Here is a 15,177-nt window from a genome sequence, read left to right as displayed (position 1 = left end):
TTAATAAACTTGCCTATTGTTGGGCTGACAAACTCTATACTCAACATTACTTTATGTGGGAATATTTGGAAGTGCCAGGGATGTGCTGGAATGTTTTCCTTTCTGACATTTCTCTCCTGATGTCTTGAACCTTGCTGAAGAACTGGCAGAACTCAGGATGAAAATCTCCTAATCTTTCAAATAATTCCTCGAGGAACAACAAACAGAGCTTTTCTGATAGTTGTTTTCTCCCCCGGACATTTTTTTGTTAATTGATCAGAAAATAACATAGAATCATAGAACGCTACAGTGCAGAAGGAGGGCATTTGGCCCATCGAGTCTACACAGACCCTATCTCCATAACCGCATGCATTTACCTAGTTAGACCCCTGACACTAAGAGGCAAATTTAGCATGGCCAATCTATCTAACCCACACACCTTTGCACTGCATTAAACACATGGTGTAACTCATGAGTGATTACAAGTTAAAGCTAAATCTGATTTTAATTGAATAAAGATCAATGGGTTGGTTAGTTGGGTTAGTTTCTATAAAGGGCAGGCAATTTATTCTACCCTGAGAGTGAAGATAAATATGTTCCTTGTTATCTCGAATCAGTAGGATCTCCTTGTCCAATTGGTCTAGATATAGCCACAGGAAATCAAATGTATTACCCCTTAAGCACTATGCAATCAAAATATATAAAGGGTTCACAAAATCTGCAATCATAGATTGTAGTGCCATGCTTGCCCAGAAGATTAGTGTGAAACACTACCATTTTCAGACTTTTATGACACTAGGCCACGATCCTATGACCATGTCCTGCCCATTGTTTGGCGATGCGAGGTGGTGAGATTGCATGTGAAGCAAAAAATTGGAAATGTGCCCAGACCCAGGCCTTTTCCCATCTTTCCAGTGACCTTTTCTGGGTGTGAACAGTTTCACACCCAGAATGAACGTGACATGCCTTAGCATGCATTTGAATGAACTTCAGTATTATTAGCGAGTGCAGAGTGCCTGTTTTCACATTCACGTACGTATCTGAGGAGGATTGGAAATTTATGTCCCCTGTAATTTCTTCCCTTACTTCCCTCAGTATCTTTGGATGTACCCCAACCAGTCCTGGATTAGGCTAAGTGCAGCCAACACTTTTAATATTTCCTCTTTATTAATTTTAACCCAGCCAGTATCTCAACCACCTCCTCTTTCGCTAGTTAGGCTGTATCTTCTTCCTTAGTGAAGATAGATCTTAATCACTTTTCAGCGCTCCACCAAATCTTATTTTTTTTATGCATTCATGGGACATAGGCGTTGCTGGCTGGCCAGCATTTATAGTCAACTCTAGTTGCCCTTGGAGGGCAGTTAAGAATCAACACACTGCTGCGGCTGTCTGAAGAAGTACAAGAACTAACCCCAAACTCCTATATTTCCAGCAATGCTTACAGGGAGCACATGACAGAAAAATTGCTGATCCACATTTTGTAACTTAATCAGTGGCTTGACTCATGCCTGCAATTTTTGGCATTCACATTCTATCAGAAGAGTGAATCAACCCTTTAAGTTCTGATGAAGGATGGAACAATCTAAATGCTTTCAGGCAAAAATTATCTGTGAGAATTCAAAGCCACATTTTTAGCAATGAGTTTGCTGTTCTAACGGCTAATGTTACGCCGCTGTTTAAAAAAGGTAGCAGACAAAAGGCAGGGAATTATAGGCCAGTTAGTTTAATGTCTGTAGTTGGAAAAATGCTTGAATCCTTCATCAAAGAAGAAATAGCGAGGCACCTGGAAAGGAATGGTTTGATAGAGCAGATGCAGCACGGATTCGTTAAGGGGAAGTTGTGTTTGACAAATTTATTGGAATTCTATGAGGATGTGACCAGTGCGGTAGACCGAGGAGAACCAGTGGATGTGGTGTTTCTAGATTTTCAAAAGGCGTTTGATAAGGTGCCTCACAAAAGGTTGCTACAGAAGGTTAGGGTGCACGGAGTTGGGGGTAAGGTGTTAGCGTGGATAGAAGATTGGCTGTCTAATAGGAGGCAGAGAGTTGGTATCAATGGGTGCTATTCGGATTGGTGGTTGGTGACTAGTGGAGTGCCGCAGGGATCGGTGCTGGGGCCTCAGCTATTTACCATTTATATAGGTAATCTGGAGGAGGGGGCTGAGTGTAGGATGGCGAAATTTGCTGATGACACGAAGATGAGTGGAAAAGCAAATTGTGCGGAGGGTGTGGAAAATCTGCAGAGGGATCTAGATAGGCTGAGCGAGTGGGCGAGGATCTGGCAGATGGAGTATAACGTTAGCAAGTGTGAGGTTATCCACTTTGGTAGAAATAATAGTAGGAGGGATTACTACTTAAAGGGCGAAAAGCTGCAGCATGCTACGGTGCAGAGGGACCTTGTGCATGAGTCGCAAAAACCCAGTCTGCAGGTGCAGCAGGGGATCAAGGCGGCGAATGGGATATTGGCCTTTATAGTGAGGGGGATAGAATATAAAAGCAGGGAGGTCTTGCTGCAACTGTACAGGGTAACTGGTGAGGCCGCAGCTGGAGTACTGTGTGCAGTTTTGGTCGCCGCACTTGCGCAAGGATATTTTGGCCTTGGAGGGAGTGCAGAGGAGGTTCACTAGGCTGATACTGGAGATGAGGGGGTTGGACTATGAAGAGAGACTAAATAGATTGGGTCTGTACTCACTGGAGTTTAGAAGGATGAGGGGGGATCTTATAGAGACGTATAAGATAATGAAAGGGATGGATAGGGTGGAGGTAGAGAGATTCTTCCCGCTTAGAAAGGATAGCAGTACTAGAGGGCACAGCCTCAAGATAAGGGGGGTGCAGTTTAGATCGGAGTTGAGGAGGAACTTCTTCACTCAAAGGGTGGTGAATCTCTGGAATTCTCTGCCCGTTGAAGTGGTGGGGGCTACCTTGCTAAATATATTTAAGTCACGGGTAGATAGGTTTCTGATAGACAAGGGAATTAAGGGTTATGGGGAGAAAGCAGGAAATTGAATCTGATCCACTTCAGATCAGCCATGATCTTATTGAATGGCGGGGCAGGCTCAAAGGGCTAGATGGCCTACTCCTGCTCCTTTTTTTTATGTTCTTACGTTCTAACTTATTCCTGTATTGGGCCAGTTTCATCCTGGGTTTTGAACACTGATACTGCCTGACCTGCTGAGTATTTTCAGCTTGTATTTCTGATATCAATTCTCATTACATACTGAAAGCTTGCTCACTTGCAATTGTTGATCGTTGTGACTATTGATAAGCATGTTTTTCTTTTTGTTTCCACACCAGGTGACAATGTTAATATGCGCAGGGTTCTTGATTGCTTGGATTCCATATGCTGTTGTTTCAGTCTGGTCAGCCTTTGGTACTCCTGACTCAGTGCCAATTAAAGTTTCTTTTGTACCAACCATGTTTGCAAAGTCAGCTGCAATGTACAATCCCATCATCTATCAGGTCATTGACTGCCGATGTGGCTTTGGAAAATTTTCTGGATGCTTCAGATCGCCCCGTCGAAAACGATCACACCAAAACTCTCGGTAAATATCTCACTGGGAGAATAATCTTTGGAGTTACTCCAAAACAACGTTTTGTTAGGCTTGAATGTTAATGTTTAGGTTTTAAATAGTGCATTGAGCACATGAGGGCATCTGGCACCTTGGGGAACACAGTAAAAAGTCTGACAACACCAGGTTTTAGTCCAACCTATTTATTTGATAATATTCTCACAAGCTTTCGAGGGGACAGCCTCTTCGTCAGGTGAATGGAGAGTTTTGGCCTCAGACAGAGCATATAAAGCACAGACAGTTTAGAGATTACTGATTAAAATGCGAATCCTTACACCTAACCTGCTGTTCAAGACCTGAAGTGGCTGACAATGTGAGTGGTAGGAGCACTGATCACAGTTTAAAGAGATGTGTATTGTCTCCAGACAGTACAGTAAGTGAGGTTTTGCAAACCCAGGCAAGTCACGGGGGTTACAGATAGTGCGACATGAACCCAAGATCCCTGTTGAGACCGTCCTCATGTGTGCGGAACTTGGCTATCAGTCTCTGCTCAGCGACTCTGCGCTGTCGTGTGTTGTGAAGGCCGCCTTGGAGAATGCTTACCCGAAGGTCAGAGGCTGAATGCCCGTGACCACTGAAGTGTTCGCCAACAGGAAGGGAACAGTCTTGCCTGGTGACTGTCGAGCGACAGTCACCAGGCAAGACTGTTCCCTTCCTGTTGGCGAACACTTCAGTGGTCACGGGCATTCAGCCTCTGACCTTCGGGTAAGCATTCTCCAAGGCGGCCTTCACAACACACGACAGCGCAGAGTCGCTGAGCAGAGACTGATAGCCAAGTTCCGCACACATGAGGACGGTCTCAACAGGGATCTTGGGTTCATGTCGCACTATCTGTAACCCCCGTGACTTGCCTGGGTTTGCAAAACCTCACTTACTGTACTGTCTGGAGACAATACACATCTCTTTAAACTGTGATCAGTGCTCCTACCACTCACATTGTCAGCCACTTCAGGTCTTGAACAGCAGGTTAGGTGTAAGGATTCGCATTTTAATCAGTAATCTCTAAACTGTCTGTGCTTTATATGCTCTGTCTGAGGCCAAAACTCTCCATTCACCTGACGAAGAGGCTGTCCCCTCGAAAGCTTGTGAGAATATTATCAAATAAATAGGTTGGACTAAAACCTGGTGTTGTCAGACTTTTTACTGTGTTTACGCCAGTCCAACGCCGGCATACCCACATCATGACCTTGGGGAACAGCAGGACAGACATTGTGTCTCCTTAATCAATGAGATTAAGAGAAACCAAGGAGGTAGTGAGGAGGGCAGTGAATTAGAATGGATGAATTTGATGTAAAATCAGATGCATAAAGGAAAATAAAGTGGGAGGAAAAATTGGATTAGGAGAGAGAAAAAGAAAAGCAAGATAAATTACAATTTAAAGTGTGCTTTTCTATTATCCCTGAAACAATAGTGCTCCACATTTATAATAATTTACTTTCTGGCTAGAGAAATCGATTGAGAGCTGTTAACAATTATCACATCATTAGAAGTGTATTTACTCGGTTAATTAGTACATTTACTTTTTGCGGCAAGTTTTATCAGCAATTAATGTGCAAAATGATGTAACTCCATGAGAAGGCAGGGTGCTTATGGGTGAAGTGCTGTTTTCACAGAGCTGTGAAAATAGGTCAGCTACTTGCGGCAGCTCACAATTCACAGATTCTTGCTTCCTCAGCATATGTTTCAAGTCAGTTTGTATATAAATAAGTGTGACTGCTGTCACACACAGTTGTTTTTCAGCAAAATCTGGAGCCATGTCTTTACCATCCACACATCACCTTAAGTGAAGCATAGAAATAACTAGCAGGCAGGAATGTACATTGGTAATATTAACGGAAGAATATCTGATGAGTCCTGTAAGGAGAGGTGCAAATTTCCCTACCAAGATTTCATTTCTTTGCTCACTGTGGACAATGTTTAGTGACCAGCTGGTCAAAAATGAGAATCAATCCCCCTGTGTTAAGATTTGCTTTTGTTAAGAAATGTTTTATAAATTATATATTTTCTCTTACATGTTAGGGTAAAAATTTTACAGTTTTGATGTTCGCTCGTTATATCTTATGGTAATGTTCCTGAATCTTTTTAATTATCTCTTTACATCTTTGTGCAGCATGTTAATAGTTTTGTATTCATTATGGCATTTTGGGCTGGTCTGTCTTCTGTGATCTTGTCAAATTGGGCTTGTTAAAAACAGAGTTGAAGCTAAATCTTACAGTAAGGCCTTTGTAGCTTCGACACACTGACATGGATTTCCCTTCCCTAATTATTGGGTTTGCCATTCTGTACTGACTGATATGTATCAATAGTGACAAGAGGGGAGCCAGGAATTTTTTGTTCAAATCAGTTTAAGTTAAGTTTATTCATTAGTGTCACAAGTAGGCTTACATTAACACTGCAATAAAGGCACTGTGACAATCCCCGAGTCGCGGCCTGGGCTCATTGGGCCGAAGAGCCTGTTTCCCGTGCTGTGTTGTGCTTTGTTTGCCACATTCTGGCGCCTATTCAGGTACACTGAAGGAGAATTTAGCCTGGCCAATGCACCTAAGCAGCATGTCTTTCAGACTGTGGGAGAAAACCGGAGCACCTGGAGGAAACCCACGCAGTCACAGTAAGTGCAAACTCCACACAGACAATGAGCCAAGTGGGAATCTAACCCGGGTCCCTGGTGCTGTGAGGCAACAATGCTAACCGCTGTGCCACCATGCCACAGTTATCACTGCTTTTGGAACCACCAAATAAAAGACCGTGATCATAGAAACCCTACAGTACAGAAAGAGGCTGTTCGGCCCATCAAGCCTGCACCAACCACAATCCCACCCAGGCCCTACCCCATATCTCTATATACTTACCCACTAATCCTTCTAACCTTTACATCTCAGGACACTAACGACAATTTTAGCATGGCCAATCAACCTAACCCGCACACCTTTGGACAGTGGGAGGAAACCCACGCAGACACGAGGAGAAAGTGCAAACTCCTCACAGACGGTGACCCAAGCAGGGAATCGAGCCCAGGTCCCTGGCGCTGTGAAGCAGCAGTGCTAACTACTGTGCCATCGTGCCACCCCAAGAAGTGGCAATAATGGCAAGAGTTCTCCAAATGGGGGGAGAGGTTACTTGGGGCAGTACTATCTCGCTTAGGTCTTAGATTTTGCTGATTTATATTGATCTTCTGTGACACTGCTCCATCCATTTGTACGCAGTGTAGATTTCCCAGAATGATATCAGGACAGCAAGGGTTAAATCACAAGGTGGTGAAATCATACAAACTGGGATTGTATTCCCCGGAATTTCCATGAATCATGGATCTGGTATTTTATAACATAAAACTATAAAAGACTGGGAATACTCAGCAGGTCAGGCAGCATCTGTGGAGATGCTGTTGGGGGAGGTCCATTGAACAAGAAACCTGTTGATAGCAGTGGGATCAAAAGGTCCTGCTGTCAGTCAATGAAGGGCCACCTCCGCTGCCGCAAGACATGAGATATGGGTGCTTGAAAAATCCCGCCCAATCTCTTAGGTTGAGTTGACCTTTCACCAGAAAAGTATTTAAAGCAGTTTTTGTTTTTACCTGATTTCCAGCATTTGCAGTATTTTGCTTTTGTGTTCTGGTCTTTTCTTGTTTTTAAAAAGCCAGAAACTGCTTGCATTCCTGCTGTAAAACCACTGGAATTTGCAGCTTGGAACTATTGGCCTCCCTCTTGATGGGGTAAGAAATTGAACTTTGTCAGAGAGTGCAAAACCTTTGCCCTATTCCTGTAACCATAGTGTTTACAAGACAGTAACAATAAATTTGTCATGATGGCCTTTCACTAACACGAAGATAAGGTAACTTGCTATGAATTCCATTAACTGCTGATGCTCATAGTTAATCGATGCTTATGTGCAATGCACAGCAAAGAATCCTCTATGTGAATGTGCACTACCTGAGATAAATGCATAATTCCATTTTCTGTACCCAAATTTCTCTGGTTGCAGTATTTGATAGGATGGTTTGGGCTTTTCTCTTAGAAGATTGTTTATAATCTATCATAATGGACAGGAGAACACTGGAATACCACATACAAAATGAGATGCTTATACATTAAATGCCCAATTTCCTCAAGCACTGATTGTAAACGGGACCTTAACAGTTCTCATCAAAATACCCCAATGTCAAGAATTTCATACAGCTACAAATGGCTATGGTAGCACATTTATAACTCACTGTTAGTTTCCTGAAACGCAGGAAGTCACTGACTGTATTTTATTGTTATTCATGCTTCTGCTATAGTATTCTGTTCTTAAATAAACTGAGAGACCTTATATATTTTAAACCTCCAGCTGCAATGTGACCGCCAGGACAGAATTCTCAAAAGTCAATGCCCATTTGCCAGGGAGAAATCACAATCCCAAGAATATTTGGGGGAAAGAACAACTGAAATTTTGGTTCCCTGGAGAGCTTGGGGTAACAGCTGTGGAAACGACTTTGACAATTCCATATAGACTGCAGGTATAAATGATTGATACAAGAATTGCAGAGATAAAGACCCTGAAACTGTACTTCAAATACTTGGATGATCAAGTGGTAATTAATTAAAAACCCAATAGAGTCTGCACAATTGTCACCACAAAATGAGCAGTGTAGTGAGATATGCTGATGAAGAAAATATTTTCAATTGATATTATTCAATAATCCAGAAGGTGGCCTTTAAAAAAATGTAAGTTCAAATCTGCCCATCGGCCTTTAACATCCTGACTACTCCACTTTTTGGTCTACATCATCTCTTCCCACAACTTGTCCCACATTTTCTCTGAGCATTGTAATAAAGAACTGAAGTGTTTCAATATCTATTATAATGTTCAGTGAATGCTGTCAGTGTGATTCTTTGCAACGCACATACATACATGCATATAAAGAGCAATAGGGTAGTCAGGGAGAGGATTGGCCCACTCAAGGACAAGGGAAGGAATCTATGTGTGGAGCCAGAGGAAATAGGTGAGGTATTAAATGAGTACTTTGCGTCAGTATTCACCAAAGAGAAGGACTTGGTGGATGATGAGTCTGAGGAACCATGTGTAGATAATTTGGATCATGTTGAGATTAAAAAGGAGGACCTATTGGGGGTCTTGAAAAACATTAAGGTGGACTAGTCCCCAGGGCCTGATGGGATATATCCCAAACTACTGAGAGATGCAACGGAGGAAATTGCTGGGGTCTTGAGAGAAATCTTTGTATCTTCATTAGCTACAGGGGAGGTCCCAGAAGATTGGAGAATAGCCAATGTTGTTCCTTTGTTTACAAAGGGTAACAAGAATAATCCAGCTAATTACAGGCCGATGAGTCTTTGGTCAGTGGTAGGGAAATCACTGGAAAGGATTCTTCAAGATAAGATTTACTCCCACTTGGAAATAAGTGGTAGTATTAGTGAGAGGCAACATGTGAAGGAGAGGTTGTGCCTCACTAACTTGATTGAATTTTTTGAGGAAATTATGAAGATGATTGATGAGGGTAAGGCAGTGGATGTTGCCTGCATGGACTTCAGTAAGACCTTTGACAAGGTCCCTCAAAGCATACTGGTACAGAAGATGAAGTCACATGAGATCAGAGTGGAGCTGGTAAAATGGATACAAAACTGGCTTAGTCATAGAAGACAGAGGGTAGCAGTGGAAGGGTGTGTTTCTGAATGGAGGGCTGTGACCAATAGTGTTTCTCAGGGATCAGTGCTGGGACCTTTGCTGTTTGTAATATATACAGATGATTTGGAGACAAAGTAACTGGTTTGATTAGTAAGTTTGTGGACGACACAAAGGTTGGTGAATTTACAGATAGCAATGAGGATCACCAGAGGATACAGCAGGATACAGATCGGTTGGAAACTTGGGCAGAGAGATGGCAAATGGAGTTTATTTCAGACAAATGTGAGGTAATGCATTTTGGAAGGTTTAGTACAGATGTGAAATATACAGTAAATGGCAGAACCCTTAAGGGTATTGATAAGCAGAGAGATCTGGTGTACAGGTACACAGGTCACTGAAAGTGGCAACACAGGTGGAGAAGATAGTCAAGAAGGCATATGGCATGCTTGCCTTCATCGGCCGGGATATCAAGTTTAAAAATTGGCAAGTCATGTTGTAGCTTTATGGAACCTTGGTTAGGCTGCACTACTTGGAATATAGTCTTCAATTCTGGTCACCACACTACCAGAAGGATGTGGAAGCTTTGGAGACGGTACAGAAAAGATTACCAGCATGTTGCCTGGTATGGAAGGCATTAGCTATGAGGAGAGGTTGGAGAAATTTGGTTCGTTCTCACTGGAACGACGGAGATTGAGGGGCGATAGAAGTCTACAAGATTATGACGGGCATGGGCGGAGTGGATAATAAGCTTTTTCCCAGGTTGGAAAGAGTCAGTTATGAGGGGGATTAAGTTTAAGGTGTGAGGGGCAAGATTTAAAGGAGATGTACGAAGGAAGCTTTTTACACAGAGATTGGTAGGTTCCTGCAACTTGCTGCTGGGGAAAATAGTGGAAGGGGTAGGATAGTGACTTTTAAGGGGTGTCTGGATGAATACATGGCTAAGATGGGAGTAGAGAGATATGATCCCGGGGTGGGCTTTTAGTTCAGATGGGCAGCATTGTTAGTGCAGGCTTGGAGGGCTGAAGGGCCTATTCCTGTGCTGTAATTTTTTTTGTTCTTTGTTCTATGGCAAATTTATAAGAACATTCAGGCTAAAAATTATCCTGCACAGTTTTTAAAAATCAGACCTGCCTGTGCTGTGGATGTAGGCTGAACAAACATGTTGCTTTCTCATTTTCGTGATTGTATTTTTGTCCCAAGTTGGGCTAACCTGAGTGCCAACCTGGCACCCAGTCGCACCGCTCCTAAACACGCAAACTGGTATTATGTCCTTCCCATTGCCGCCAACAAAGCAGACAAAAGCAGAGCGGAGAAATGGGGGCGAAGGATACTTGCACCTTCTCGGTTGATAAGAGGAAATGGTTCTCAAGGTTATGGAGCTGGCTGCAACAGCATCCTGTATCACTGCAGCATTGAGGATGATGGCATGTTCTGACATTAAGTCCTTTCTCCATTCCTAGTTCACCCTTATGCTGCTTTCTGGCATGAGCAGCAAGATGCTGACGGTGTGATGACTAAGGACATCTTGCTTTCCACCACATCATCCCTGCTCCTCCCTGCCGCCGCCAACTCACATTCCAATCTTCCCCTTCTGATTTCTTGCTCTTAACAAACAAAGAACAGCTGTCTTTTCTGTCACAGTAGCCTCAGGACAAGGAGAGAAAGCAACAGCACAGCTCTGATGAAGCAGTCTGATCACTTGCTCTGAGAAGCACAGTGGCCAACTCTGATACTGGCACTGCATCCATCTGGGAGATGAGTATAGTGTTTGAATCAAGATGTGATAAGCCATTGGGCACAAGGAGCCTGCACCGGGCTAGGTGAAGGGCAAATTCGTGTGCCAGCTCACTGAAGAATGATCCCAGCTCTAAGTTTGCAGAAGACATCACACAGTGTTTGCCCTCTCTGCTGTGTCTGCTTCCTTTCCATGCCATCTTTCAGACCCAGCACACTGCAACTGTTGCCCTTGATACCTGTTACAATCTTTCCTTGAGCAAGTTATCAACTGCTTTCCCCTCCCTGCTGCAATGCAGTGGTATCTCCTGTCAAATACAGGAATTCACCACTTCACCACTAGAAACACTGTGGAGTACTCCCAAAGATTTTGCAATAGCAGAAATTGTTCTAAATTATGTGTACTGTAAGTCGGGTGACTAGCCCCTCAACTAACCATATTACTTGAATCCCCTTCTGCTGAACATATGTTCACTGGTAAGAGACAAGTAAATAATTTAACTGGGCCATTATTGTCTGAGTTTGTAAATAGTGCATTAAATCAAGCAGTGCAGTGGTTTCATGTCATGGCAGCGCTAATTCCGAGACTTCTGGCACGTGCAAGTGGTGTCCATGCAGGCATCCTTCCCGTCAAGGGACATCTTATGAACCACACTGAAAGTGGAGACATTGGCATGTCCTATTCAATAGACCTCCAGTTTCCAATTTGCTCGTCAGTGACCCCCCCAAAAGAAGGAATGGTTATGTTAATTGGCTGTGTGGTCCTTCTGAGCAAATGGAATTGTGGTGGCATGAGATTGTAATATGGAAGTTAAGTATGTAAAGAACCTGGAAAAGCTATTGTGGTCAATCAGTTTGTTCCAAGAGTCTAACTTTTTAGTATTTCTTTTCTCCAACTACTTGTCAATTTGTGTGACAGTCAACTCCATACACTTGTATTCCTCCAGCTAAGCATTTTATCTTCCCTCCTCATGTGATACTACACCCTCTGGTGAAATCTGTGACTTGCTGATTTTGAATTTCTGTGGAGCTTCTCTTGATCTTTTGCCTTCCAATGTGCTGGATTAATCTCCTATGTGACAGCATATCAAGAGATTTTGTTGAAATATAGAGTTTTTTCATTGATGTGTTGTGAACGTTGCTGGCTGGGACAACATTAATTGCCCATCCATTGAGAAAGTGGTGGTGAGCTGCCTTCTTGAAATTCTGCACTGCATGTGGTGTAAATACACTCACAGTGCTGTTAGGTAGGGAGTTCAAGGATCTCGATCCAGCAACAGTGAATGAATGGCCATATATTTCCAAGTAAGGAATATATGGTCATTCCAGGTGGTGGTGTTCCCAAATATTAGTTGCCCTTGTCCTTCTAGATGGAGATGGTCGTTGGTTTGGAAAGTACTGCCTAAGGAGCCTTGGTGAGTTCTTGCATTGCATCTTGTAGAGGGTAGACACTGCCGCCACTGTTCATCGGTGGTGGAGGGTTGATTGCTACTTCTTCCAAAAACAATCAATTGAGCTGCTTTGTCCTGAATGATGTCAAGCTTCTTCACTATTGTTGGAGATGCATTCATCCAGGCAACTGGAGTGTGTTCCATCATACCCCTGGCTTCTGCCACGTAGTAGTCTTTGGGAAATCAGGAGGTGACTTATTTTCCATCTGATCTCTTGGCTCTGACCTGATCTGGGCACCACTATTTATATGGCCAGTCCAATTCAGTTTCTGGTCAATGGTAACCCTCAGAAAGTTGATACTGGGGGATTCAGCAATGGTAATGCTATTGAATGTCAAGGGATGATAGCTAGATTGTCTCTTATTGATGATGGTCATTGCTTGGCACTTGTCTATCATGAATGTTATTTGTCACTTGTCAGTTCAAATCTGGAAATTGCCTAGGACTAATACATTTCTACATAGATTGCTTCAATATCAAAAATGGTGCTGAACATTGTATAATCATGAGCAAACATCCCCACTTCTAACCTTTAAATGGAAGGAAAATTATTGATGAAGCAGCTGGAGATAGTTGGTTCTAGGACACCACCCCAAGGAACTCTTGCAGTAATGTCCTGGAACTGAGATAGAGTCATAGAAGTTTACAGCATGGAAACAGGCCTTTTGGCCCAATTTGTCCATGCCACCATTTTTTTTTAAAGCCCCTAAACTAACCCCAATTGCCCGTGTTTGACCCATATCTCTCTATACCCATCATACCCATGTAACTATCTAAATGCTTTTTAAAAGGTAAAATTGTACCCGCCTCTACCACTATGGCAGCTTGTTCCAGATATTCACCACCCTCTGTGTTAAAATTAATAATTGACATTCAACAACCATAACTACCTTCCTTTGTGCTAGGCCTCCCTGATGCCATACTTGGTCAAATCTGATTTGATGTCAAGAGCTGTCACTCTCTCATCTCTCTGGAGGTCAGGTCTTTTTTCCATGTTTGAACAAAGGCTATAATGAGGTCAAAATCCTGGTGAAACCCAAACTGAGCACCAGTGAGCAGGTTATTGCTAAGCAAGTACCACTTGATAGCATTGTTGATGACCCCTTCCATCACTTTACTGATAATCAAGAATAGACTAATGCTTATGGTGGGTATCACTGGGAACTTGTGTGTACATCCCAATGGTTTTAGTAAATGTTACCATATTTACTGGCATTGATGACTAGCAACTGAATTATAGAAACTTCTATATGCTACAAAAATACAGATTTTTTTGTCATATTTTCTAACAGAAAGAGAATAAGCCATGTAGAATCATTAATGTGGAAGAGAAATCTTTTGGCTGATTTCCTCTATTCAGAATTGGATGATGATTGCTAAAAACGTTGGATAAATGATAAATTGCAACAATGTGGATTAGTTTAAAATATTCCAATATAATGCTGTGCAAAAACAAAAGTTTAATTAAAGAGATAAATATTGAAGTATATTGGAGAATACTGAAAGTTGCTTAAATCCTATCCTGTTGAATGAGCAAGGACCACACATGTTGAACACAGGAAATGTAGCTAATGTCAGATTTTAAGAACTGAAATTTAACCATCATTTTAATTGTAGTTTCATGTAATATTACTTTTCTTCTTACTGTTGTCTTTATTTTGTTTTAGATCTGCCCCAGTAACTGGACGTTGTAGTTACATAGAAGTGAATGAGACAAAGCTGGGCAGCTGAAATTGGACTAAATTCATTCCTTGAAAGCTTTTCTGATTTTCACCTTGTCAGTTGATTTTTCTGAGCATGTTCCAATTCGTGAAGACCAAAAGTAGGCAATAAACATGTCTTGGGTTGTAATTGTAGCAGCTTGTGGTTACTGCTATGGAAAACATTTTTTTCGCCTGTAAAAATCTTGATAAATCTGCCAAAACCTATAAATCATGCTAACAGTTTTCTGACAATACATATTTAAACACAGTAACAATAGATAACTGCTAATTCAATATTTTAAATCACAACTATTACACATAGCAATGAACGAACCTACTGACTTGTTTTGCTTGAAGTATGCTGAGATGCTCTTTCGGAGAACCAATGCAGACTCAGTGGGCCTGATGGTTTCTCTCTGCACTGTAGGGAGTCTGTGGTTCTATACATGTTTAAAATATGACATTTATGACATCAATAGAGATAGCGTTCCAGGCAAGTATTCTTTGTGATTGATGTAATTATATTTTCTTCATATTATGATTAATAACCATCAAGTAAAGATATGTGAAAGATGTTATGTAGTAGTATCCACGATCATGCAATGAAAAATCATTTAGCATTAATTTATTTTCAATATTCAAGTACTGCTGTGTACAAAGTACAATTTTAATTTCCAAAATAGAGTAATAATAACCAAAATATTTGTTTCCTGCTGATGAGTGACAATCTATCATGGCTATGAACATTTTTACTGTTGAATTGTATCTTCAAAATGTAATGCTATCAGAAAAAATATATTGTGAATACATTTCAGTATTATTACAAATTTTAAAAAATATATCGTCTGTTTTTTCCTACTTTTAATTTCACTATTCTTACTACTTCCTGACTATGCTAAATGGTCATTTTATCCCACGTTAGTTGCTGGTTCAAGAGCTCTGTGCAGCAGCCCAGTCAAACTGGGCAAAATGTATCCAATTATGGCAAACAGTGCTCATATTCAGTCTTATCACCATTCAGGAGACTGTCAGCAGCACTGCCACCAGAGATGTGCTTAAACTACTTGAAACAGTTGGGATTAATTTATCGTTACATCACTTTATGAAATGCTATTCTATCAAA

General features: G+C 41.7%; 1 protein-coding gene across 2 annotated transcripts in view; it reads left to right on the top strand.

Moving 5' to 3' along the window:
* opn5 (opsin 5) overlaps positions 1–14,834 on the top strand; it is a 47,494-nt gene extending 32,660 nt beyond the window's left edge. For both annotated transcript variants that reach the window (XM_080193286.1, XM_080193287.1), the window contains exons 6-7: positions 3,273–3,520; positions 14,019–14,834. In XM_080193286.1, coding sequence (XP_080049412.1) covers positions 3,273–3,520; positions 14,019–14,082 — 312 coding nt within the window. In that variant the 3' untranslated portion in view covers positions 14,083–14,834. The remainder of the gene's footprint in view (positions 1–3,272; positions 3,521–14,018) is intronic.
* Positions 14,835–15,177: the final 343 nt, after the last annotated feature.

The sequence above is a fragment of the Carcharhinus amblyrhynchos genome, chromosome 7 (genome assembly GCF_965287045.1).
Source record: "Carcharhinus amblyrhynchos chromosome 7, sCarAmb.v2.hapA, whole genome shotgun sequence".
NCBI lineage: Eukaryota > Metazoa > Chordata > Chondrichthyes > Carcharhiniformes > Carcharhinidae > Carcharhinus > Carcharhinus amblyrhynchos.
The sequence above is the reverse complement of the archived record's forward strand: the minus strand, read 5'-3'. Positions and strand labels throughout refer to the sequence as shown.